This window comes from Phaenicophaeus curvirostris, chromosome 29 (assembly GCF_032191515.1).
Source record: "Phaenicophaeus curvirostris isolate KB17595 chromosome 29, BPBGC_Pcur_1.0, whole genome shotgun sequence".
In the NCBI taxonomy this organism is placed as follows: domain Eukaryota; kingdom Metazoa; phylum Chordata; class Aves; order Cuculiformes; family Cuculidae; genus Phaenicophaeus; species Phaenicophaeus curvirostris.
The window spans coordinates 2,740,951-2,768,228 of record NC_091420.1 but is presented as its reverse complement, the minus strand read 5'-3'; the positions used below and the strand labels follow the sequence as shown (position 1 = coordinate 2,768,228).

Here is a 27,278-nt window from a genome sequence, read left to right as displayed (position 1 = left end):
GTTTGAGATCTTGGAGTGGGGATGGGGAAGACAGGCGGCTGCCTGAAGCGTGTAGGTGCCCCCCAAGACATCCCAGGACCACGAAGAAGAGGAGTCGCGCAAATTAAAACCTTCACCTCAAGACATCGTTGGAATCGGTGAGGTTAAATTACCCCTCAGCTGCCTACAACTGCTTGAAAGGAGGTTGGGATGAGGTGGGTGTTGGTCTCTTCTCCCAAGGAACGAGGGATGGGATGGAAAGAGATGGCCTCAAGTTGCTCCAGGGGAGGTTTAGAGTGGATAAGGAGAAAAATGTCTTTACGTTCAGGCTGCCCAGGGCAGTAGGGGAGTCTCCATCCCTGGAGGGGTTCAAACCACGTGTAGATGTGGCTCTGTGGGAACCGGTTTGGTCACCACGGTGGGGTTGGGCTGATGGTCGGACTGGATGAGCTGAGAGGACTTTTCCAACCTTCCCAATTCCATGATTCTATAAGAGTTAGAATCCAGCCCTCAGGCTTCAACACCAACGTGTCTCTAATTAAGAAATCGCAATGTTGGGATGGATGGATGGATGGATGGATGGATGGATGGATGGAGAGAAACTCCGTTGCTTTCAAAAGGTCTGTTTACACCAGAGCTGAACTTGGCCCCGTACCAGCTCAGCCGCATTCATCACCTACAATTACTACAACGACAAGAGGGGAAATAAACCTTAATGATAGCTGCTCTCCTGCTAAAAATAGGGAGAATGATACAAATAGGGAAAGAAAAACCAAAATAATAAGCAAAAAGCGCTTGCCTGCAGCAAAACCAAGGAAGTGGGTGGCGTTTACCACACACAAAGGTTGCACCAGAGCAAGAGCATCGCGTGAGAGGGCACAGGGACACGAGATGGGGGTGACACGAGACAGTGACACAGCCTGGACACCAACCCCACGCCAAGACCAGCAGCAAAAGTCCCAGGAGCTGCTGGAGAGAGGTGATGGTGGGACATGGAATCATAGAATGGTTTGGGTTGGAAAGGACCTCAAAGCCCATCCAGTCCCACCCTTGCCATGGGCAGGGACACCTCCCACTGCATCAGGGGCTCCAAGCCCCATCCAACCTGGCCTTGAACCCCTCCAGGGATGGGGCAGCCACCACTGCTCTGGGCAACCTGGGCCAGGGCCTCCCCACCCTCACAGCAAAACATTTCTCCACAAGATCTCATCTCAATCTCCCCTCTTGCAGCTCAAAACCGCTCCTGATCATTCTCTCCCTGCCTTTCCTCATCAAGAGCTTCTCCTCAGCTTTCCTGGAGCCCCTTTCCATACTGGAAGCTGCTCTAAGTTCTCCCTGGAGCCTTCTCTTCTCCAGGCTGAACAACCTCAACTCCCAGCCTTTCCTTGTACAGGAGGTTCTCCAGCCCTTGGATCATCTCCGTGGCCTCCTCTGGCCTCGCTCCAACAGCTCCACGTCCTCCCCGTGCCGAGGACTCCAGAACTGGACCCAGGGCGCCAGGTGGGTCTCCCCAGAGCAGAGGAGCAGAATCCTCGCCCTGCCGGTCCCACAGCCCTGGATGCAGCCGAGGACACGGTTGGTTTCTGGGCTGGGAGCTCATCTTGAGCTCCTCACCCTCCATCACCCCATGTCCTTCTCCTCAGGGCTGCTCCCAATCCATCCTCTTCAGGGCCACATTCAAATTCATCTCCTCCTTCGTTAACAGGAGCCTGGCAATCGCTCGTTGGGGCGTAGTAAAACCCCAAAGCTCCTCTCCGCGGCTCAGCAGCCAGTTTGCAGATTGCCTTACGCATTTAATCACTCTATTTTCAAAATACAAAGGCAATTAGGCGTTATTATGGAACCACCACTTGCCAATTAATTTTTTTTTTCAGAAGTCAAAGCTACAGAATTTCCTGGAATTCTTGGTCTCTTTTCCTGCCAAATGCAGCAGGGGGAAAAAAAATAGAGCCTTCACAATTCTCCTCCTTCTAAATAGTCATGAGTATCTCTATTTTGAGGCCAAAATGGATCCTGGAGTGGTTCCTCATCTACCTGCGAGCTCCGGGAAACACGAAGCTTGTACAGGAATTTTGGCTGGAGCCGATAAAAACCAGCGACGTCTTCAGAAGGGCTGGAAACACCACTGGAATCGGTTTGGCACCTGTTCCTGCAGGTCTTGCTTGGTGGACACTCGCGTTGGGTGGCGAAGGTCAAGCAAGAAGCACCAACCTCACCCCCCAGCCTGTTTTCCATCCAATATTTTCAATTAAAATCCTTCCCGGCCATCGTTTTCACGCTCCTTCCTCAGATTTAATCCAGAGGGGAAAGTCCTCATCCACATCCAGCTCCACCAGCAAAAGATCTGGCTTGTGTCCTTGAGCTTGGTGGCATCTGAAGCCCTGGTTGGTGTCACCAGTTCCTGCTACCAGCACCTCATCCACCCGGCCCTTAAACTCCTCCAGGGAAGGGGACTCAACCCCCTCCCTGGGCAGCCTCGGACACTGCCCAATCACCCTTTCTGGGAAATATTTCTTCCTGATGTCCAGCCTGAGGCTCCCCTGGTGGAGCTTGAGGCCATTCCCTCTCGTCCTGTCCCCTGGCCCTTGGGAGAAGAGCCCAGCTCCCTCCTCTCCACAACCTCCTCTCAGGGAGTTGCAGAGAGCAATGAGGTCTCCCCTCAGCCTCCTCTTCTCCAGGCTAAACCCCCCCAGCTCTCTCAGCCGCTCCTCTTCTTCTCCAGCCCCCTCCCCAGCTCCGTTGCTCTTCTCTGCACTCGCTCCAGAGCCTCAACATCCTTCTTGTGGGGAGGGCCCACAACTGACCCCAGGATTCGAGGAGCGGTCTCCCCAGGGCCGAGGCCAGAGGGAGAAGAACCTCCCTGGCCCTGCTGGCCACGCCGGGTCTGATCCAAGCCAAGATGCCCTTGGCCCTCTTGGCCCCCTGGGCCCCTGCTGGCTCCTGTTCCACCAACCCCCCCAGGTCCTTCTCCTCCAGGCAGCTTTCCAGCCAGACTTCTCCTACTTTTCCCCTATTATTTCTCTAACAACCCCAGGAAGGAGAAACACTGAGATATTCAACCACGGAAAAGCAAGAAATGGCTGCGTGACTTTAAGTGGCTGTGGAGCATCCCCGTGCCGGGCTCGCTCCGCTCTCATCCAAGTCCCTTCTCAGAAACTGGCACGTCAGCTGGGCTGCAAGGAAACGAGAAGCGACAGCGAGAGGCAAAGCCGGCGCGATCCCAGCCCCGGCGCACGTGGCACCCAGCGTGCCTGTCTGGGGGCCTCAGCTGGCCCCCGCCTGATTAAGGAAACCCCCCTCTTCGCATTAAAGGAGATTTTCTCCGACTTAAAAGCTTGCACCAGCCAGGACTTTGCTGGGTTGTGTGCTTGAAGTCCACTCCTGATCCCTGGAACGGCTGGAAGATGGAGGTGCCCTCCCAGGAGATGGTCCCCAAAAGGCAGCTGGGGTGTTGGACACCTCTTGAACCTCATCCCGTAGGAGCTCTGCCTCTCGCTAAGCATCCAGGGGGATAAACCTCCCACGCAGCACGCGATTGGTGCCCCCAGTGCTCCTCAGGATCAAAAAAAAAGAGGAATCTCCTGTTCACCGGTGTTTGAAAACATCATTAGATGTTGTACCAGCAGCCGAGTTGGTGGTACCAGCACCTTTGGCCCCAGGAGCCTCCCAACGGAGCCAGGAGAGGAGATCCCAGCTCAGCCAAGTCTCCAGAGCCACCGCTTGCTCCCCCTCCACCAGGAAAATAAAATCAAGAGGTTTCTGCCTACATTCACCCAGGTCCTGGTAGCTCCTCAACCTTTCTGAGATGCTGCCAGAGCCATTGGAGGTTGGAAATCTCTGGTAGGAAGGAGCGACAGGCGTTAAAGGGAAGGCAGATGCTTCTTCAAATCCACTTTAAATCATATTTGGTAGCAAATTCACAGCCTTGATGTCTCCGTAAAAGCTTTGAGGATGCAAAGATGCCCTTGGAAGGGTCAAGTTCAACTGCGAAACACTAAGAAACGTGGGATAAACCGGGGGCTGGACACAGTGAGGACCAAGTTGGGCTGGTGGGACCTGACCTGGACATGGGGTGAGATGGAAATCGGCACGGGGAGCTGGAATTGTCTCCTGGAGGGGCGGATTTGGGAGAGAAAGCAGGACGAAGCTTAAAGCAGCTCCAAGATGAGGATGGGGATGGGGAGAGATGCTCGAGCGCCCTCAAATCCTGCCTGCGCCCCCGCAGGTTTCTCTCCGAGGCAGCTTTGCCGGCGAGACATTCCGAGCCTGGCACGTTGGGACTCTCTTTCTTGCCATCCACCACTCTCCTTCCGCTCCCGATGTTCCTCTCCTCGGCTTTGGACGCGGATCCAGCTCTTCATGTGGTGCAAACAGAGGATTTCGTTGGGTGCCAAGGACTGCGTGGAACTCGTCGGCTTTGGGAGTGTTTGCTTCTTGGACCATAAGGGAACAGCGAACGCTGCCCAAAATGTTTACGGTATTTTTAGGCCAAGACAAATCTGTTGAGAGGCTGCGAGCGCCGCAGTCTGAGCATCCCGGAGAGGCTGCACTGCCTGGCACGGCGAGGAGCCATTTTTTTTCACAGCGGATGGACCAAAAAGGACATTTTTGAACCTTTTCTAAGGCCTGGACGCAACCACGGGCTGGCAGAAGGGTCTCCAAAGCCTGGTGAGGGCTTGGCCATGGCTCAACCCACTTCTCTGCCTGGAGAAGGAGGACAAGCTGGGAGAGTTGGGGATGTTCAGCTTGGAGAAGAGAAGGCTCCAAGGAGAACTTAGAGCAGCTTCCAGTGCTGAAAGGGGCTGCAGGAAAGCTGGGGAGGGGCTCTGGATCAGGGAGGGCAGGGATGGGATGAAGAGCAACGTTTTTGAGCTGCAAGAGGGGAGACTGAGATGAGATCTTGGGGAGGAATGTTCTGCTGTGAGGGTGGGGAGCTGAGGTTGCCCCATCCCTGGAGGGGTTCAAGGCCAGGTTGGATGGATCTTGGAGCCCCTGACGCAGTGGGAGGTGTCCCTGCCCATGGCAGGGGTGGGACTGGATGGGCTTTGAGGTCCCTTCCAACCCAACCCATTCCATCATTCTATGATCAGTGGGAACGGGGTAAACAAGACAAAAACCTCAAGTCCAAACCTTCCAAAAAAGACACTCAAGCACCCAGGGATGAGGACAAGGCGGTGGGGAGGACCAACGCGGGGTCATCGATAGCAAATAGTGGCCAAGCATCTTCTGCTGGTGGCTGGAAGAGTTCAGCCTCAGCAAGCTGTGGACATGATGCCCTTGGTGGTGCCATCAGGCTGGACTCGTCATCCTTGGAGACCCATAAAACACAGCAGCCAAAGTTTGAGGAACCCCACTCACCCACAAGGTTGCTCAGGCTTCAAACAGGACACCCAAAGGTCCCTCCCAACCAGAATTACTCCAATTCAGCCACGGGGCCCTCCTACAACCGCACTGTGCGTGTCTGAAACAACAGAGAGGGGCAACACCACCAGCTGGGACGAGGCCCCCCAGTAAAGCAACCCCAGGAGATGCCTCCAAAACCATCCCTGGACCACAGGGAAGTCCACAAAGCACCTCAGCAGCAAGAGATCAACACATAACTCAAGACAGCTTCAAACTCTACCACCTGAACCTGAGTATTTTTGTAGGCTGGACCAAAAATATCCAAAACCAGCAAGTGTTGGAGATCTGCTGGGCTCCATCTCCATCCTACACCAACCTCCTGTATCCAGCTGTGGTACCAGATCTAACCCTGGCTCCATCAAAACAGCAACACGAGGAAGATGACGGTGGCCTCACCTCGATGATGTCCGCGTTGGTCCGGCTCTCGTGGGGCTCGTTGTACTCGGTGTACTTGAGGAGCACCTTGTCCATGTCGGTGCTGGCGTACTGGAACAGCTTGTTGGAGTGGTTGAAGATGATGAGGGCGATCTCGCAGTCGCACAGGACGCTCAGCTCGTAGGCTTTCTTCATCAAGCCGAACTTGCGCTTGGTGAAGGTCACCTGAAAGCAAGGGAAGCTGCGGTCAGACGCCATGCCTACCCCACCATGGACTTGAGATCTCCTAGAGACAACGGGATGAGCACCAGAGGGAAAACAAAAGAAAGGGGAGGACGGAGGGAACCTCTCTGCCTGTAGTCGGCACTGGTGAGGCTGCACCTCAAACCTTGGGTTCAGTTCTGGGTCCCTCACTCCAAGAAAGATCTTGAGGGACTGGAACGTGTCTGGAAAAGCAGATGGAGCTGGGAAGGGGCTGGAGAACAAGCCTTATGAGAGGCGGCTGAGGGCCTTGGGGGTGTTTAGCCTGGAGAAGAGGAGGCTGAGAGACTTCATCGCTGCCTCCAACTGCCTGGAAGGAGGTTGTAGCGAGGTGGGTGTTGGTCTCTCCTCCCAAGTGACAGGTGATAGGATGAGAGGGAACGGCCTCAAACTGTGACAGGGGAGGTTCAGTTTAGACATCAAGAAAAAATTCTTCACTGCAAGGGTTCTCAGGCCCTGGCCGAGGCTGCCCAGGGAGGTGGTGGAGTCCCCATCCCTGGTGGGGTTTAAAAGACGGGTAGATGAGGTGCTCAGAGATGGTTCAGGAGCAGACAGGGATGGTTGGACTAGATCATAGAATCACCAGGTACGGAGAGACCCACTGGATCATCGAGTCCAACCATTCCCATCACTAACCCATGTCCCTCAGCACCTCGTCCACCCGGCCCTTAAACCCCTCCAGGGAAGGGGACTCAACCCCCTCCCTGGGCAGCTGGATGAGGATGGAGCTGGGCGCGGGCTCCAAAAGCCGCTCCAGATGCCGGGCAGACGTTGAGCTGCGCTTCCCAGCCCACGCTCAGCTCTTGCCACGATGCTTCTAACAGGACCCAGCTGGTGGGGAGGGAATCATGGAATCATTAAGGTTGGAAAAGTTCTCTAAGCTCATCCAGTCCTCACCGTCCCCACTAAACCCTGTCCTGAAGAGCCACGACCACATGGTTTTTTAACCCCTCCAGAGATGGAGGAGCTGGGTTTGGGGCGTCTCCATCCTGAAGGTCACTGAAGGTCCCTCATCGACTTGCAACGAGCAGCACGATGTTTGGCCAACGCTCTCTTAGCAAATAAAAAGAGAAATGAGAACAGAGAAGGCAGCGAGGTCACCACTTTGCTTTAAGCATCAATTGGGAACCAAGGAGCAGCCTGGAGAAGGGCTGGAGATGAGCTGAGATGCCCTTGGGTGCCATGAGCTGCTCTCTCACCGCACGCGTGCACAGAAGAGCTTGACCCCACTTTGGGCCTCCGCGACAGCATCAATTTTGCAGCTGAACAGCTTTAATTTGCAGCGCGGAGGGAGGAGAGCGAACAAGGCTGGTGCCTTCACTCAACTCAAGTTAGTGGCCTTAAAATCCAAAGAACCCTGGAGCTTCTCCATCCGCACTGGTGGTGACGAGACCCCAGCGCCGAGCCCCCCTCGAGGTGGATCCCCATCCTTCGGTGCACCGGGAGGGCAGAGCAGAGCACGCAGGGCGTGGGGAGCCCCTCCTCGCCATCTCCCAGAGATGATTAAGCAGTAACGAGATTGGCCTCTAATCACCTCAACCCTTGGAAAGTGCAGGCTCCCCGCCACGTGCACCCGCTTGCGCCGCTCCCGTTGCGGCATCAGCCCCGGCTCCACCGTAAATTGAATTATTTGAGGGCCAGCGCCGGTGTCAGCAGCAATCCTCCCTCTCCGGGGGCATCTCGGACCTCTTGGCCACCTAAAATCCTGGCTGCTCCAAGGATGGAGACCAAGACAGCAGCGCCACGCCGGAGCCGTTGCCGTCCGGGTGACTCCAGGTGGGACCCAGCTGAGGTTTTGCTCCTGCGGGACAGGCACTAAACCCAACCTTGGGCTCCCCAGCAGCGTTTCTGGTCTCACACCCTCGCTAGAGACCAGCAGCTCCGCCGCAGCCTTGTTGTCCCCCACCGAGACGGCCCCAGCGTGGTGACTCACGCTTCAAGCAGCCCCGAGAGGGAAACACGTGGCATCTCCCCCAAGCCAGAGGGAAGAGCCGAGGGCGGTTGGCTGCGCAGCTGCCAGTGCCGGAAACACCGCGCCAAGAACCATCTGCCAGGCACCACGAGCCCATTTGGCCACCAAGATCGGAGGCAACGAGGTGAGGCCAAGGCGAGCGAGCAAGAGGGCAGCTCTTGGCCACGACGACTGGAAACGCGATCTGGGTGATGCCCTTGAGCAAGGAAGGAGAGCACGGGGTTACCTGCCTCAAATCAACCAAGAACCCAATGCACCAAACCTCTGTGGACAAGGAGATGTTCCCATGGAATGGTTTGAGTTGAAGGGACCTCAAAGCCCATCCAGTTCCACCCCTGCCATGGGCAGGGACACCTCCCGCTGCATCAGGGGCTCCAAGCCCCATCCAACCTGGCCTTGGACACCTCCAGGGTGCCCCTTTCAGCACTGGAAGCTGCTCTAAGGTCTCCATGGAGCCTTCTCTTCTCCAGGCTGAACAACCCCAACTCTCTCAGCCTGTCCCCATCTGGGAGATGCTCCAGCCCTCTGTCTTGGCTGCAAAGACTCACCATTTCACTGTCCCCATCCCACAAAAGCATCAGCTAACATCATCTTGCACATCTACTCGTGACCCAGGACAGAAACCCCAAACCTTCTCGCACTGCCACACATGAGTCTCATCTGGAAGAATTAACCTTCTAAGTCTAAGAGGGTAATCAAATCTCATGCTTCAGGGCGTAAGCCGATCACCAAAGGGGTCAGGAAGGAATTACTGCCCCACACTAGCAGGGGATTTTTGCCTTTCCCCTGATGCAAACCATATTGGCCGTTGCCGGAGTCAGCAGGCCGGCCCTGAAGGGCTGATGGTCTGATCTGTTATGGCAAATCCTCTCCAGTAATTCCTCTAATGACATTAGTGACTCTTACTTGTTCCCCTCCCCTGGGTTTGGCTTCTGCTGTAACGCTGCTCTCCTCATGGGAGGGAGGGAGCTGAGTGTGAGCAGGGCTGGACTCTCCAGTGCTGTAGGTTGGGCACGAGGCGCCTGGGAAGAGCTTCAGAGAATCAGAATCACCGGGTCGGAAGAGACCCATCGGATTGAGTCCAACCATTCCCATCAATCACTAACCCATGTCCCTCAGCACCTCGTCCACCCCGCCCTTCAACCCCTCCAGGGAAGGGGACTCAACCCCCTCTCTGGGCAGCCTCTGCCAGGGACCAGTGACCCTTTCCATGAAAAACTTTTTCCTGCTGTCCAGCCTGACCCTCCCCTGGTGGAGCTTGAGGCCATTCCCTCTCGTCCTGTCCCCTGGCCCTTGGCAGAAGAGCCCAGCTCCCTCCTCTCCACAACCTCCTCTCAGGGAGTTGCAGAGAGCAATGAGGTCTCCCCTCAGCCTCCTCTTCTCCAGGCTAAACCCCCCCAGCTCTCTCAGCCGCTCCTCTTCTTCTCCAGCCCCCTCCCCAGCTTCGTTGCTCTTCTCTGGACTCGCTCCAGAGCCCCAACATCCTTCTTGTGGGGAGGGGCCCAGCACTGACCCCAGGATTCGAGGAGCGGTCTCCCCAGGGCCGAGGCCAGAGGGAGAAGAACCTCCCTGGCCCTGCTGGCCACGCCGTGTCTGATCCAAGCCAAGATGCCCTTGGCCTTCTTGGCCCCCTGGGCCCCTGCTGGCTCCTGTTCAACCAACCCCCCCAGGTCCTTCTCCTCCAGGCAGCTTTCCAGCCAGAAAGCTTCTCAGCTCTCATCTCCAGGAGAAGAAGGGAAGGGGAAGGAGATAAAGCAAGATTCCAAGCCCGGGGACTGGATTCCAGCATCGCACGCACGTCGTGCAAAGCAGGAGGGTCACCCCCTCCTTTACAGAGGTGAGAGATGCAGCTCTTGCTGCAGTGGATGGAGAAGATGCTCCATCGCTTGGAGTAACCACTCACCACAGAACTTCCTCTCTTCTTGGCGCGTCCTTGTTTCCCAGAGAAAGGGAATGAAAAGAATTGATTGCAAAGCTAATTAAATGGCTGCAGCTACGCCCGGCTGGGTTTTCAGGGAAGCAAAGCTACACGTGCAATGGAAAACCCCGGATAGGGAGCGATGCTCCCATTATGGGTTTTGGAAGAACCAGCGTGGACAGGGCTGGAAAATCAAGGTCTTCCAGACCCAGGAGCTTTGGGAGCAACATCTAATATCTGAGATGGGCTAAAACCACGGCACCAAGCTGTACGGAGCAATTCCCATGGCTAAATCCAACGGGAAAACTGATGTCTCTTGGGGGACAACATCCAACATCTGAGCTGTGATAAAACCACGGCACGTGGAGCAACTCCCACTGCTAAATCCCACCTTGCAAAGACCTTGGCAAGGGTCTGCATCTTGAAAAGAGGTCGTAGCGAGGTGGCTGCTGGTCTCATCTCCCAAGAAACAAGGGATGGGATGAGGGGAAATGGTCTCAAGTTGTGCTGGGGGAGGTTTCGATTGGATACAGGGAACAACGTCTTTACGGGAAGAGTGATGAAGCCCTGGTTGAGGCTGCCCAGGGCTTCGGTGGAGTCTCCATCCTGGAGGAGCTCAAAAACCGTGTGACCGTGGCACTTTGGGCCATGGTTTGGTCAGCACGGTGGGACTGGATGATCCTAGAGGTCTTTTCCAACCTTCATGATTCTACGATTCGACCTCCAGCCCCCCTCGGCCAAGCCCTGCACCAAGGAGCAGCCCAAAACAACCACCTCCCACCTCCTTGGCTCCTTCCTTTGGCAGCCAAACTCCTCTTTCCTTTCCTGAAGGCTCATAAAACAGGGCTCGGCTGCGCCATCAACCTCCAGCATGATCAAATATTTTCCGTTCATTTGAACTCCTAATGGGGCTCCCAGAGCTGCAAATCCCGCTGCCCCCTGTGCAACCGCCCCATAAAATTCACTCCAGCTTCTTTAACAACCCCTAACGCCCCATTTCTCGCTAACGAGGGCAAAAACCAGTGCCACGAGCATCATCAAACCCCATTTGATGCCCACCCCACCCCCCAGATAAAGCCGTAATAAGGAAAACCTGCATTTTTCGATCGTTTTGCCGCGAAGCCATAAACCAGTTCATCCAATTCTGTTCTTTCCCACTTTTTAAGCGCTAGGAATACACACGCAGCCTTTTTTTTCCTTGGTTTATGGAACAAAAGAGGTAGAAATGAAGCATTGCAAGCAACACTGCAGCGGTGGCTGCAGCAAAGGCAGAGGATGTGCTGAGCCAAACTCAAGGACCGCAAGAATCAAGAGCGTCACAAAGTCATTAAGGTTGGAAAAGCCCTCTCAGCTCATCCAGGGCAACCACCAGCCCAACCCCACCATGCCGACCAATCCATGTTCCAAATTGCCACATCTACACGTGTTTTGAACCCCTCCAGAGATGGAGACCCCTCAACTGCCCTGGGCAGCCTCAACCAAGGCTTCATCACTCTGAAAGGAAAGACATTTTTCCCCATATCCAATCTAAACCTCCCCTAAACTTGAAGCCGTTCACTCTCATCCCATCACTTGTTCCTTGGGAGAAGAGCCCAGCACCCACCTGGCTCCAACCTCCATTCCAGGAGCTGCAGAGAGCGATGAGGTCTCCCCTCAGCCTCTTCTTCTCCAGGCTAAGCACCCCCAGGTCCCTCAGCTGCTCCACAACCCCTGTTCTCCAGCCCCTTCCCAGCTCCATTCTCTCCTCCAGATGCGCTCCAGCCCCTCAAGGTCTTTCTTGGAGTGAGGGACCCAAAACCGAACCCAAGATTCACGGTGAAGCCTCCTCAGCGCTAAGTCCAGGAGGACAATCCCATCCCTGCTCCTGCTGGTCACCCCATGGCTGATCAAGCCAGGACGCTGGTGGCCTTCTTGGCCACTGCTGGCTCATGTTCAGCTGCTGTCACCCAGCATCCCAGGGGAAATTAATCCATGGCTTCATCACGGAGAGAACCTGGCTTGGCAACGCGCTGCCGCTCAAGGAAAACACAAGTCAGGACAAAAAATGGGTTTTTCCTTTTGTCCTCTGCGATTTCTACCCACTCGAACCCCCGTGCGTGTCTGGGGTTTGGCTTCAACAGAACCCAAGTTAAAAAAAAACCCTGGATCCATGTACAATATCAATCGCAAAAAAAAAAAAGGACTAATTTGAGTTGTTTGCATTCTGACAAATGGATCCTTGTTGTGGCTGTTTTTGATTGGAAAAACCTCATGGAAAATGTCAACTGAAATATGTTTTCTGCAAGACAGAAAAAAAAAGAAAGGGGGGAGGAATCAAGCAGAGAAGACACTTTCTTCTGGAAAAGCGCTTAGATGGAAACGGCACAAGGAGCTCCAAGACGAGGAGCAACGTCTGGGTGGGGGCGGCGGCGGCTCCACCTCAATCCAGCCCCATCGCTGAGTTTTATCCGTCTCCTTCTTTTCGGAGAAGGGTAAAACCAGCCCTAAATTGGATGGAAATGGCTCGTTTTGAAGGAGAACCTGGAAAAATACCTGCTGGGAGGGAGCGGAGAAGGGAAAGCACCGACCTGCCGATTGCGCTCGTCCGTGATCCGTTGGATCTGGATCTTTTTTCTCCCCATCTTCTCGGGAAATCCTCACCGCGCCCGGGACGACTTCAGATGAAGGGAGGGGACAGGCAACCCCGTTTTAAAACGCTTGCATTAAAGAGCGTGGAAGGGGGGTTGGGTTTTTTTTGGTTTTGGATGAAAAAAATGCAAAAAAAAAAAAGGAAAATAAAAAAAAAAAAAGAGGTTTGCGTTGCTCCGTGCTCAGTTCATGGTATCCTCCTGCGGCGCCGTGTCCACCGGGCTGAGCCGTCAGCGGCTGCTCAAAAACCTGTGGGAGGAGAGAGACATGAGTGAGATGTTGGTCCCCAAAGTCCATCCAGGATCCTGCATCAGCACAGGCTCCAGGAAAGCCGGGGAGGGATGGGCTCTGGATCAGGGAGGGCAGGGAGAGGATGAGGAGGAACGGTTTTGAGCTGCAAGAGGGGAGATTGAGATGAGATCTTGGGGAAAAATACTTTGCTGTGAGGATTGGGAGGTCCTGGCCCAGGTTGCCCAGAGCAGGGGTGGCTGCCCCATCCCTGGAGGGGTTCAAGGCCAGGTTGGATGGGGCTTGGAGCCCCTGATGCAGTGGGAGGTGTCCCTGCCCATGGCAGGGGTGGCACTGGATGATCTTTAAGGTCCCTTCCAACCCAAACTAGCACCACCGGACCCACAGCATCGTTAGACCCACAGCATCGACCATCCCAGAGCATCACTGGACCCACAGCATCGTTAGACCCACAGCATCATCCATCCCAGAGCATCACTGGACCCACAGTATTGTCCATCCTAGAGCATCACTGGCCCCACAGCATCGCTCCTCAGGCTGCCACCAGAGCATCCCAGAAAGGTCGGTGATACAGGAAGAGCCAAAAGGAAAATGAAGGATTTTTGCTTCCTCCACTTGGCATCCCCAGCACCGTGAAGCCACGAGGGAGCGATCCACAGCCCCAAGGGCAGGGCCTGAGAAGAGGATTGCAAAGACCCAGAGAAAAAACTAGTAGAGGAGGAACTCTCTGCCACGTTTTCTTTGCTGCTTTTCCCTTTGGAGTCTTTAAACTGCCTGAAAAATATTCACCTCCACCATCTTCAAAACCACCAGCAGCAGCAGCACGAAGCGGCAACAGCTCCGCATCCGGACCCGGGGCAAGATGCTTAATTCTTTCCTTGTGCTGCAGCTCTTGGACAGAGAAACCTTCTGCAAAGACAGCGGGTTCACCGTCCAAACCAGAGAGGAACTCTCCAGAAGCAACAATAAACACTGGAAAACAACAGGCTGTAAATTTAAACCCAGTGAAAGGAAACAGATTTTAACACAATTGGGTTGTGGGACTTCTTCATGGGGTGGCCAAAAGCTCCTCGGCGTTCAAAAATGAGGTGGGATGTTTGTAGGGATGAGGAGGAAACCCCAGGGCTGCTCGTCCCTGCCTCAACGTCCGCACGGGATGGTTCTTCCTGCATGGGAGCATCCAAACTGCAAATAAAACCAGGTGCTTCGATACAAATCAACCACCAGACTATGTTCCTCTTGCTCCTCGTGACTCCCAAGTCCTCAGCGCCCTGGCTGGATGGGGATCATGGTCTTAGTTTCAGTCCCAACTGGATGGGGAATCATCACCCCAGCTTGAGGAGCTGGGGAAGGGGTTGGAGAACAAGAGTTATGAAAAGCTGAGGGACCTGGAGTCGTTCAGCCTGGAGAAAAGGAGGCTGAGGGGAGACCTCATCGCTCTCCACAACTGCCTGGAAGGAGGTTGGAGCGAGGTGGGTGCTGGTCTCTTCTCCCAAGTGACGGGATGAGAGGGAACGGCCCCAAGTTGCCCCAGGGCAGGTTCAGGTTGGACATCAGGAAAAAGTTCTTCACCAAAAGGTTCTCAAGCCCTGGAACGGCTGCCAGGGAGGTGGTGGAGTCCCCATCCCTGGAGGGGTTTAAAAGATGAGTGGATGAGAGGCGCAGGGATGGTTCAGTAGAGGACAGGGATGGTTGGTTTGATGATCTCAAAGATCTTTTCCAACCAAATGATTCTACGACTCCAGGTTCGCTCACACCACTGAGTCCCCATGCAGGGAAAAGGTGACTTCGCACCACTTCTTCTTCCTTGTCCTCACGAGAAGAAAAAGAGTTGGTGTGATGTTCTTGATCCATTTGATCCATCTGCACGGGAAGGAAAACACTTCACCGCGAGCACATCCTCAGATGGGACCAGGAGGGATGGAGGAAAGCCCAGGGCTGTTTGCTGCCCTTCAAATTCATCCAGCAGAGGGGATTGAAAACTCCTTCCTTCTCCCTTCCTGTTCCTTGGCATTTTAGGGTGGTTTTATTTGGTTTTAGGTTGGGTTGTTAGGGTTTTTTTCTCCCCCCAATGTATTTTTAACCCCAGGTATTTTCACGTTTCCTGCCCAGGTGGCTCTTTCACAAAGTCCAACCACAGGCTCGAGTTTCCGAGCAGCATCTGCAAGCGCAAAGAACCTAGAGAGATGTCTCCTGGAGAGACGATCCAGCCCAGAAGCACCCGCTCTGCACCCTGCACCAAGCTCCTCCAGAGCTCCCTTTCCTCCACCAGCAAATTCCTCTGCCTCCCGAAGCTTCGGGATCACCCAGGGCTCTTCTCCACCATCAGGAGCAATTCAAGCACCCAAATGTATCCACAGCCAAGCAACCAGAGCCCAAGACTCTTAAGAGACGTGAAAATGCTAAATAACTTTTAATATCTGGGGTATTTTTACTCGATATACCATCCCCCTGTCATTAAATCACCTTTTCTTCCTTCTAAGACAACAGCTTCTTTCTCCTCAGCCTTATTTTCCGAGGAAACAACCTCACGCCGTACCACAGGATGAGAAGACACCCACTCCACGCATCATCCAAGCCCATAAGACCTTTCCATCCTGTTTGGGATGAGGCGCCAACTCTCCCCAAGCCGTGATAACCCAACAAGCAGCACGGAAACCGGTGGATGGGTTAAGCTCAGCTTTTACGAGACAACAGAGAATCTCCACAGCCGCATAAAGCAAAAATCTGAGCCTGCCATGTCCTAAAAGCCACTGTGGGACAGCTCAAGGGTGCCAGGGGGCTGGAGTTGGGTCAAGCTCAGGCCACTCCGGGTACCCGCATCCTCTTCCGTGCGATGCCACCATCCCTGGTGGTCCCCGTCTCCATGGTGACCATCACCGCGCAACCACCAAGCATCTCAACCGCTCCAGCCCACCAGGAGGAACCTCCAGAGGTCCAAGGGCATCGAAGGGGACTCGCAAACCTTGCTGAAGAACAAACGGCGACAGCAAAAACTCATCCGCTTCCTTTCCGGTACCTGGAAACCTCAACAAGGAGAACTGGGAAAGGAGAAAGTCGAGAAGCGCTGGGACGGGAGGCAGCGAATTAGCACCCGCGTCCCTCCCTCCTGCCCTACACCCCCTCGCAGAAGGCTGACTATCACGGCAATTAACACACATGCCAATTAACGCCAAGCAGGTGCTGGTTAACTCCGTGCTGAGTAATTCATACCCGGCTCCGAGTAAATTGCTTTAAATTGGAGAGACGGGCGAGGGAGCGGAGTTAGCATTTTGCAAATGGGGGAAGAAAGGAGGAAAAAAAAAAAAAGCAGAGAGGAATCTCAGCTGGGAGATGTTTGTATAAAACAAGGAACTTGGGGGAGCTGAATCCACAGCTCCATGAGCTGAGAGCCAGGAGAACAGAAAGAGAATCATGGATGGTTTGGGTTGGAAAGGACCTCAAAGCCCATCAATCCCACCTCGGCCATGGGCAGGGACACCTCCCACTGCATCAGGGGCTCCAAGCCCCATCCAACCTGGCCTTGAACCCCTCCAGGGATGAAGCATCCACGACTTCTTGGGGCAACCTCCCCACCCTTGCAGGAGAACATTTCTCCCTAACATCTCATCTCAATCTCCCCTCTTGCAGCTCAAAACCCTTCCCCACATCCTCTCCCTGCACTCCCTGATCTCTTCCCAGTCGTTATTTCTAGACTTTTTACTGACTATATATATATTTCTGATCTATTTTCCCTATTTCGGAACGATCGTACCTGAGCATCAAACAAGCAGCAGGGTTCTGCTCTATAATTTGTCGCTTTTCCATTTTTATTAACTAGCCCCGTATTCCTCTCGGCACTTGGAGCCTCGCAGCCCCTTTCTGCGGCCGTTTGCTATTTTTAATATACTTTTATTCTATCGATTTCAGTTGTCTCCTGCCTCAAGCTCGCTCCTCTCGAGCTGCCCTGCCTTCAAACCCCACCTTGTAAAGCCTCGTGCTCTCAGCACGATGTCAGCTTAAATAAACCATCTGCTGGCCACGCAGCTCCAAAGGAAAGATCAAAAAAAAAGAGGAATCCAAAAGCTTTCAGAAGATAAATAAAGGCAAATAACTACATCCTTTCCAAAAGCAAAAAGTTTTTTTTTTTCTTTTTGGCCTTGGTTTTTCCCCCCAATGTGCTCACATCTCGAGGCAGAGATGGTAAAATTGGGATGGGTTGATGGTGGCGTTGGGTTGAAGGATGTTCTCCCCAGCTCCGTGTCCCAAAGAAGGAGCCAACGCCACAAGAACGACCTTGGCCACAGCGAAACGCGCAAAAGCAGCTTCAAAGGACAGATGGGGGCTGGAGAAGAAAAGGAAAGAAGAGAGAAAAGAAGGAAAAGGAGCTTCTGTGAAGATGCTGAAGGACCAACGCGGCTCATCTGAGGAAGGAGAAGAATGGGAGGATGCCTGGGAACGGCACAGCAAGTCCCTGATTGAAGCGTAAGAGCGATGGAGGAGCCAAGTCCAGCCTCAATTGCTCCTTCTCCGCAAGACAAACCCCAGATTCGCAGGAATTCTCCCAAAGATGTGTTTCTCCTTCCTTGGCTCCATCAAACCAAGGGGCTGGTGAGAGTAACGGGTCCAAAGGCAGCGGGATGAGGGGTTCCCCCGGCCAAGCATCCTTCCCTGGCACCCGATGGGACCAAATTCACTGCACTCAGCCCATCAAGACTAAAATTCTGGGAGTCTCAGGGTTTATCCACCTCCAGAATGACCAGTTAACATGTTGCACGTTCATCTTTCCCCACCTTGGAGCATCTCCAGGTGAGATGCTTCAGCAAGCTCCCTCCCAGTGAGCCTTGGGTGGATTCAAGCACTGGGTTCAAAGGTACAGGATTTCATAGAATCATAGAATCACCAGGTTGGAAAAGACCCACCGGGTCATCGAGTCCAACCATTCCCATCAATCACTAACCCATGTCCCTCAGCACCTCAGCCACCCAGCCCTTAAACCCCTCCAGGGAAGGGGACTCAACCCCCTCCCTGGGCAGCCTCGGACACTGCCCAATGACCCTTTCCATGAAATATTTTTTCCTAATGTCCAGCCCGACCCTCCCCTGGTGGAGCTTGAGGCCATTCCCTCTCGTCCTGTCCCCTGGCCCTTGGGAGAAGAGCCCAGCTCCCTCCTCTCCACAACCTCCTCTCAGGGAGTTGCAGAGAGCAATGAGGTCTCCCCTCAGCCTCCTCTTCTCCAGGCTAAACCCCCCCAGCTCTCTCAGCCGCTCCTCTTCTTCTCCAGCCCCCTCCCCAGCTTCGTTGCTCTTCTCTGCACTCGCTCCAGAGCCTCAACATCCTTCTTGTGGGGAGGGGCCCACAACTGACCCCAGGATTCGAGGAGCGGTCTCCCCAGGGCCGAGGCCAGAGGGAGAAGAACCTCCCTGGCCCTGCTGGCCATGCCGGCTCTGATCCAAGCCAAGATGCCCTTGGCCTTCTTGGCCCCCTGGGCCCCTGCTGGCTCCTGTTCAACCAACCCCCCCAGGTCCTTCTCCTCCAGGCAGCTCTCCCAGCAGGGCAGGAAAACCCAGACTGGGGAAACGCTGCAAACCAGCCTGCGAGCTCAGGCTGCCCTGGGATGTGGTTTAACGCCCTCCGTGCCAACCCCACCGAGCCCTTTGCCGCCCGGAGCTGAGGAAAGGGCCAAGCAGAGGAGAGGCCGACGATGCTCCGGAGGTGGTGACGCTGCTTTGAAGGGGCGGCAAGCAGCCCCACCCGGTGCTGCAACCCTCCCTGCTGCGAGCTCGCAGCTTTGAGCGGCCGAGGCAAGGGGCGAGGAGCAGCCCGGCAGCTCCCACGCAGAGCTCGGACTCCCCCCTCGGCTGCAAAAGAGCCCTAAAAGCAACGAGAAATAAAGCAGTTGAGGTCTCCAAGGCTCCTGGGTCTCAAACCAAGAGCTGCTTCCTCGCCCACGGACAGGGCTGGACCTCCAGCCCTTAAGGATACGGATTTACCTCAAGCCACCTCTTGAACCCAACTGTTTCAACTGCAGCTCTTGCCTTCCTGTTTCCTCTCTCGCTGCCTTTTGTGACTTAATTGTTGTTTTTTTTGAACGTATCCTCCACGCTGACACCAAAGGGCTTTTAGTTTCCTTCTTGGTGGTTCCTGGATCCGCGGCGCCGGTTTCCTTCTCCTCTGCAGAGAAGGGAAAAGCTCCTTTCCCTAAAATCCAGCACCTGCATCCAGGCTAAAGTTGCTCTTTCTATGCTACAAAGCCACCAGTGTGGTGGCTGCTGTTATCTCACCAGCATCCTGGGTTGGAGGTGGGTGCTGTAGAGGTTGGGTGACCTTCCCTGAGATGCCAACGTGGTCCCAGGCAGCAGAAACCAGAGGGGACATGGCAGGAGCCCCAAGGAAGGTCACCAGCAAGCCCTCGGCGCTGGCCAAGTGGCCACTGATGGAGCTTCGCTGCAGGGTGAGGAGCAGCCCCAGCATCCTGGGAGGATGCAGCGAAGCATCCAAGCAGGGACGTGCTCGGCATCGCAGCTTGGACGTGGCAGGGAGGATGAGCAGGAGCCCCAAGCAAGGTCACCAGCAAGCCCTCAGCGCTAGCCAAGTGGCCACCAACGGAGCGATGGAGCTTCGCTGCAGGGTAAGGAGCAGCCCCAGCATCCTGGGAGGATGCAGCGAAGCATCCAAGCAGGGACGTCCTCGGCAGCGCAGCTCGGCCACCCTCGCTGCACCTACCCGGTGAAGGACACCATCTCCCCAGCTTCGCATTGTTTAGCACCTCTTTATCTCCAAACCGAGATCAAAACCGCACAAACATGCTAAAGCCTCCTCCAAAGCTTCTATTCTGGTTTCAGGATGATGCTATCTGGGTTCCTGTGTCGAGCCTCCAGATGCAGGCAGGGGGAGGGGGAGAGGAAGGCGGCCCAAACGTGGCTTTGGAGCAAACCTCCTGCTCGGAAACGCAGCTGCAGGGCTCTCGGCTTAGTCAAACCCTCCCTACTAGGGCCAAATCCTGCTCCTCCAGCAGATCCAGATCCCTCCTGAGCACCCGATGCCAGCAGAAAGGCTCCGATTTCCCCAGGATCAGCAGCAAATCCAGCAGCTCCGTCCTCCTGCCTGCAGGATGCGTCCCGCCGGCTGCAGGTACAAACCTTGGGAAGCTCAGGAGAGGAGAAGCGAGGCTGGAATTCAATCGGGGCCCCCGAGGAATTTGAAAAAAGGCACATATATTCCTGACCCAGATTCAGGAGCTCTCCGGAGAAAAGCAGATGCCAGCCGCGCAGGCAGCTCTGCTGAGCTGTAACAAAACCACGTGCCGTGCCAAGACCCGCGGAGTCTGGGGGGAAAAAAAAGCACAGCCCTTAAACGATGCTGAGAACCGGCACCTACCAGCACGAGGCAGCGGGGAAAGAAAGGATTGGGGGGCAAATATTGAACTGGGGGGGACATGCCCTTCACCTGCAGCTCATAAACACGTTTGCATCAGCGTGGAACAGGAAAAAACCAACCAACACGGGTGAAAGACCCAACGCCGGCACAAAGATTGGACCCAGACAACAACCACTGGATGTAGGTGACCATCTCAACACCAGCACAAAGATTGGATCGAGACAACAACCACTGGATGGATGTAGGTGACCATCTCAACACCAGCACAAAGACTGGATCCAGACAAAAACGCCGGATGTAGGTGACCATCTCAACATGTGACGTCCAAGATGAAAAGCCCCTGGGACCAAGGCAAGTGGGGACCCAAAGCCCCTCCTGCTGTGCCATTTCCCAGGGTGGCAGCTGGTCCCCTCTCCCGTGGGGAGATCCTGCAGGGAGGTACCAGCGAGGAGAAGCACGACATTAAATTGGAGGGGTCGGACAACCCCGAGCCAAAGCGACCTTCAACGCACCTTGAGAAGAGCAGTGTGTGGAGCCCAATGCTGCTGCCAGAAAGCCCCGTGACCTTGAGCAGAGACCTTGGTGGGGGCATCCTCGTAGGGGGTCCACCCATCACCCCAAAACTGGCTGCGGGTCTCCTGGGTGGCTCTGCCAGGGGTGCACACCCAGCCTGGGCACCCCACGAGCCCCAGAACTCTGCTACAGGCACAGCATCCGCTTTCCCAGCTGGGATCACAGGCAGCCCTGCAGCACCTCCAGCCCCAACCACCCTGCAGCCCCATCCATCCCCCATTCCCACCTGCCCTCCACCCCTGTCCCCATCCCCCCCCACAACCCCAACCACCCTCCATCCCCACCTGCCTTCCATCACCATCCATTCTACTCCTATCCACCCTCCATCTCCATCCCCACCGACCCCATTTCCATCCATTCCATCCCCACCTCCATCTACTCCATCTCCATCCACTCCATCCCCAGCTGCCCTCCATCCTCATTCATCTTCCACCCCACCCACCTTCCACCTCAACCTGCTTCCATCATCATCCATTCTACTCCTATCCACCCTCCATCTCCATCCGCTACACCCCCACCTGCCCTCCATCTCCATCCACTCCATCTCCATCCCGATCCGCTCTCCATCTCTATCTACTCCATCTCCATCCACTGCATCCTGATCCTCTCTCCATCTCTATTCATTCCACCTCCATCCACTCCATTTCCATCCACTCCATCCCGATCCGCTCTCCATCTCCATCCACTCCATCTCCATCCACTCCATCCCGATCCGCTACCTCCATCTTCATCCACTCCATCTCCATCTACCCCATCTCCATCCGCTCCCCATTTCCATCTACTCCATTTCCATCTACTCCATCCCCACCTGCCCTTCACCCCCATCTACCCTATTTCCATCCACTCCATCCCCATCCGCTCTCCACCTCCATCTACTCCATCCCCATCCACTCCATCCCTACCTGCTCTCCATCTCCATCCACTCCATCCTCATCCATCTTCCACCCCCATCCACCTTCCATCTCAACCTGCCCTCCACCTTCATCCACCTTCCATTCCCATCCACTCCATCCCCACCCGCCCTCCATCCTCATCCACCTTCCATCCCAATCCACCCTCCATCCCCACGGAGGAGGAGCCAGACCACTCGAATCCATCCCCGTTCCCTCCTGTCCTCTCCCCATCGCCAGCTCCAGAACGGGAGCCTGGGAGTCATTTTCCCCTCTGCTCTAGGGAGGTTTTTCTAAATGAAGGGAAGCGAGAGCCCATTATCCGTCTCCGTCGCCCACCCCCTCGGCTCCCTGCAGGGCATGAAATAACCACCTGCCAGCTCCCCGGAGCCCCGCGCCGGCGCCAGGAGATTGCAGCTTCCCCTGTCACCATTGTCAGAGCAGAATTTAGATACCTGGTAATGAGGAGGTTTAATATGACAGATGAGAGGTTGACTCATTAAAAGAAACAGGCGAGAAGGAGAAAGAGCTGAATTCAGGGTTGGATCCTGCACTTGGAAATCAGGAGGTTGTCAAAATCATCCCCTGGGCTGGTGGGGAGGAGAAGCTCCTCAAACTAGACCCACCACGAGGACTTTCACTGAGGCCACAGGGAGGAAGAGGAGGGGATGGAGGGAGGATGTGATTGAACAATTGAAAAGGAGAAAGAGCTGAATACGGGGTCGGATCCTGCACTTGGAAATCAGGAGGTTGTCAAAATCAGCCCTTTTCTGGTGGGGAGAAGAAGCTCCTCAAACTGGACCCACAGTGAGGACTTTCACTGAGGCCACAGGGAGGAAGAGGAGGGGACAGAGGGAGAGGAGGTGACTATGGTTTTGGGGTCCCCACTGCCAGCATCAGGAGGAGGTCAATGACCTGCAAACCCCTAAACTCAACACCCCAAATGGGGACAGCCTCAACCTAGGGTACAGGACCCCACCTCGAGGACATGGGCAGAGGGTCCCCAGGGGGGGCTCAGCAGAGTGAGGAGGGAATTTAGGGGCTCTCCATGCACAGGGATGGGATTTCCCCCAGCACAGAGGGGACAACTCTCTCCTCGAGGTGGGTTTTACCCAGGGGAAAGTCCAGGAGACCCAACTGCTGCTCTGAGCCACACGGAGAACAACGAAAACCCACAACAGCCCCACAGGACACGGTGGAGGGTCAAGTTGTCCTGGGGGAAACACTCTTCTTCCCTCCCAGGTGAACACGATGGGGTTGGGGATTCATCCTTTGTAGCCAGCCCAGAACATCCCTTCACCTTCTCTTCACTCAAGGGTTGTGGGGTGCAAATCTCCATCCCCACCCCAACAACACAGACCATGCACCCCATCCCCTGCAGACCTTCCAGCACCCAACACACCACACGGGCTCAACCTGGGGCTACCAAGAGGTTAGGGATCCCCTGTGCCACCTCAGAGCTCGATTTTCTCATCCGATGAGCAACTCCAGCCATTCCCAAAGGCTCAGCCCTTCCCTAGGGGCCACCACCATCTTTCCAAACAGCCTCCCAAAACCACTTCTGGTTTTCTTTTCCACCCCCGAGCACCGATGAGTAACAGCAGCGATGCCAAAAGTCACGGGGCTGCTGATTTGATTTGCATCCTCCAACTGCATCCAGGCCCAAAGCAGCCACGACACCCATCGGGTCCAAAAACGTGAAGGCAACGCAGAAGCAGATGTTGCTCCTGCATTGCCTCATCCCACGCCCTCAGTGAATTTTTGACACATCCAAAGCTTCCAGGAAGGGTCCACCAGGCCCCCAAAGGGCTGCCAGGGTCCAGCAGGCACCTGGGGTGTGGAGGAGATGACTGGGAAGAGGATTATAGGATCATGGAATGGGTTGGGTTGGAAGGGACCTCAAAGCCCATCCAGTCCCACCCCTGCCATGGGCAGGGACACCTCCCATGGGATGAGGGGCTCCGAGCCCCATCCAACCTGGCCTTGGACACCTCCAGGGATGGGGCAGCTCTGAGCAACCTGGGCCAGGACCTCCTCACCCTCACAGCAAATCATTTCTTCCTAATGTCATGGAAATTCAGATATCTGCTGATGGATGGGGTTGGGGTCACCAGCTCCACTGAATCATAGAATCATAGAATCACCAGGTTGGAAAAGACCCATCGGATCATCGAGTCCAACCATTCCATCAATCACTAACCCATGTCCCTCAGCACCTCGGCCACCCGGCCCTTAAACCCCTCCAGGGAAGGGGACTCAACCCCCTCCCTGGGCAGCCTCGGACACTGCCCAATCACCCTTTCCAGGAAACATTTTTTCCTGATGTCCAGCCTGACCCTCCCCTGGTGGAGCTTGAGGCCATTCCCTCTCGTCCTGTCCCCTGTCCCTTGGGAGAAGAGCCCAGCTCCTCCTCCACAACCCTCAGCCCTGAGAGCTCCAGCCCAAGAGCTGTGAGAGAAGATGGAGCCACCAAAGCCCACCGAACCTGAACTAAACTCGCTCTACGCCAACAGGAGGAACCAGGACAAGATGCCACATGGCAAAAATGGGTTTAACTTCCTCTTGAAACCACGGCAGGTCCAACCCAGCACCCAAAAAAATGTTGCATCAGCCACCATTGCTCCTGGAGCCCCTGATCCATTGAGAGATCTAATGATGAGATTCTCTCTCTTGGGTTTGTTTCCTCAGGCTCAACAGATCCAGGGCTCCCAGCCTTTCCTCCTAAGAGAGAGGCCCCAGTCCCCCCCTCATCTGTGTCCTTTCTGGTCATTCCTGGTGTTTCTGGAGCTGCGGAGCCCAGAACTGGACACAGGCCTTCCGATGGGGCCTCCCTAGGGAAGAGCAGAGCAGAAGAGAACCCTTCATTGTGCGCTCCCCACACCTTTCTCCAAGCAGGACAAGCCTGGTCTCCTCGGCCACGTTGCTGGCTCACGGTCAGCCTGGTGTCCAGAAGGATCCCAGCTCCTTCTCAGCAGAGCAGCTCAGCCCCAACCTGTCCTGGTCCATGAAGTTGTTCCTCGCCAGGTGCAGGGCTCTGCACTTGCCTTGGTTGAACTCCATGAGGTTCCTCTCCACAACGTGCAGGGCTCTGCACTTGCCTTGGTTGAACTCCATGAGGTTCCTCTCCACGACGTGCAGGGCTCTGCACTTGCCTTGGTTGAACTCCATGAGGTTCCTCTCCACGACATGCAGGGCTCTGCACTTGCCTTGCTTGAACTCCATGAGGTTCCTCTCCACCCATCTCTCCAGCCTCTCCAGGTCTCCCTGAATGGCAGCGTGGACATCCCAGTGGAAGAGCCACTCCTCCCAGTTTGGTGTCATCAACAAACATGCTGAGGGCACACGAAGGACATGCACGAAGATGTTTCCCTGGAGGGGTTTAAGGGCCGGGTGGACGAGGTGCTGAGGGACGTGGGTTAGTGATTGATGGGAATGGTTGGACTCGATGATCCAGTGGGTCTTCTCCAACCTGGTGATTCTATGATTCTAAGACTGAACCCAGCAGTGATCCTGAGGAACACGGCGAGCTAGAGGGCCCTCATCGGCTTTGCCATCAGCTGGAACGAGACACGACTCCACGTCCTCAGCTCATCAGCAGCTCGCACGCATCCGTAGGAGAAACATTGATGAGGGATGGGGCCAGGTCCTCTCGCCACCTTCCCGATCCAGCCCCGGCTCGTCAGGCGGCTGCAATCCAGGGGGACAGCTGGTGCTCAGCTGTTGCCGCTCACTCACAAGATGCACATTCTCGACACACACGCTCCAAATCCTGCCCTCCCCGCTCCCCGGCACCAACTGTGCCACCAAACCCAAGCCAAGGAGGACGCGTGGATCTGGTGGGTGATGGATCCCACCAGCAAGGAGACGCGGAGTCATCCCAACCCCACCGTGGGACGCCTCCTCCAGGAACAGCGGGAAAAAGGAGGCTGGTTTGGTTTGCTAAACCAAAGTTTGTGGTTTAGCAGGGAGGACTTTGCCAAGGGGTCTTGATCAGGGAATCATAGAATCATAGAATCACCAGGTTGGAAGAGACCCACCGGATCGAGCCCATCGAGTCCAACTATTCCCATCAATCACTAACCCATGTCCATCCTGGCAGGGTGAGGAGGCCCTGGCCCAGGTTGTCCAGAACTGCCCCATCCCTGGAGGGGTTCAAGGCCAGGTTGGATGGGGCTTTGAGCCCCTGATCCAGCGGGAGGTGTCCCTGCCCATGGCAGGGGTGGAACTGGAAGGGCTTTGAGGTTCCTCCTGACCCAACCCATTCTGTGATTTAGGCAGGGGCAGGAATTCCCTGCCAGGGTCCTGGACCAGCTGAGCTGCACCAAGAGCCACGTGCTGGAGGGGCATTTCCAGAGGCACCGCTACATCCTAGGTTCGATGTCCTCTAAGCTCCCACGCTGGAGCATCACAGCTGAGGTTGAAGCCAAGGGCTTGGTTCTGGATCCCACAGAAGGTGCTGAGATGCTCCTCTATAGATGCTCCCACACCACAGAGGAGACAGACCCCAAAGGCAGGCGAGACCTTTGGGGCCATCACGACTGCGGGAGCCTCATGGATAAACACCAACCATGATTCTTCATGGAAAAGGAAAAATATTAGGGAAAGAAAACCAAATAAGGCATTTTTTGCTGCAGGTGGTACAGGGGATGAGAGGGAAAGTGCCGCTTTCTGAAGGCACGAGGTTGCAGGGGAGAAATTAATGCATTTCAGCCAAAATCCTGCATCCTGGATCACGTTCAAGCCATCCATGAGCACTGGAGCCAGGGCAGCACGTGCGAGTCTATCTGGGGAGGGGAACCCTAAAAACACTTCCAAAAGTTGCTGTGCTACTTCCTATGGTTTTGCACCTTAGAATCATAAAACCATTAAGGTTGGAAAACACCTCTAAGACCATCAAGTCCAACTGTCACTCCAAATCCATCATGCCTACATGGAATCATAGAGCCATCGAGGTTGGAAAAGACCTCCAAGAGCATCAAGTCCAACCATCATCACAGATCCATCGTGCCTTCATGGACTCAAAGAACCATTAAGGTTGGAAAAGATCTCCAAGAGCATCAAGTCCAACCATCACCATAGATCCATCATGCCTACATGGACTCAAAGAACCATGAAGGTTGGAAAAGATCTCCAAGAGCATCAAGTCCATCAGCCCAAACCCACCATGCCTACATGGAATCATAGAGCCACCGAGGTTGGAAAAGACCTCTAAGATGATCAAGTCCAATCTTAATTTTCATAATAAAGATTATCAGCATTATTAACCCCCGCTTCGGGGTAACAGCACAAAAAATCAAGATGGGAAAGGGTTTTTCTAGGATGAGCCAAGACTAATGCCTGTCCCAGCCCATCAGATGGGACAAGCTGGGCCGGTTTCTGGGGCAAACTAAACGTTAATGAAATTATTAAAGGAGGAAAAGGAAGAGGAGGCAGAGCCCCGGGGCGATGCTCGGCGTGTGGTACCCAGTTCAGCTCCCCCCACGCCAGGCACCCACCCCCCCCACAGCCGAAAGGAAACAGCAACGTGCAGGAAGGTGTTAAAAACCCCCCTGGTACCAACCTCAGAGGAACCACAATAAATAACCTCCCGGACGCCCCGGGACGGTGGGCTGCTCCCCGCTCGCCTTCCTGTTTGCTTTCGCAGATCCGGGCTGGCCGGCCACCTCCAAGC

General features: G+C 55.1%; 1 protein-coding gene across 9 annotated transcripts in view; it reads right to left on the bottom strand.

Moving 5' to 3' along the window:
* The window catches only part of MEF2D (myocyte enhancer factor 2D), an 84,590-nt gene that overhangs the window by 25,477 nt on the left and 31,835 nt on the right, over positions 1-27,278 (bottom strand). For all 9 annotated transcript variants that reach the window (XM_069878766.1, XM_069878770.1, XM_069878769.1 and 6 more), the window contains 2 exons: positions 12,476-12,785; positions 5,779-5,982 (listed from right to left, as the gene is read on the bottom strand). In XM_069878766.1, the coding sequence (XP_069734867.1) occupies positions 5,779-5,982; positions 12,476-12,529 (258 nt within the window). In that variant the 5' untranslated portion in view covers positions 12,530-12,785. The remainder of the gene's footprint in view (positions 1-5,778; positions 5,983-12,475; positions 12,786-27,278) is intronic.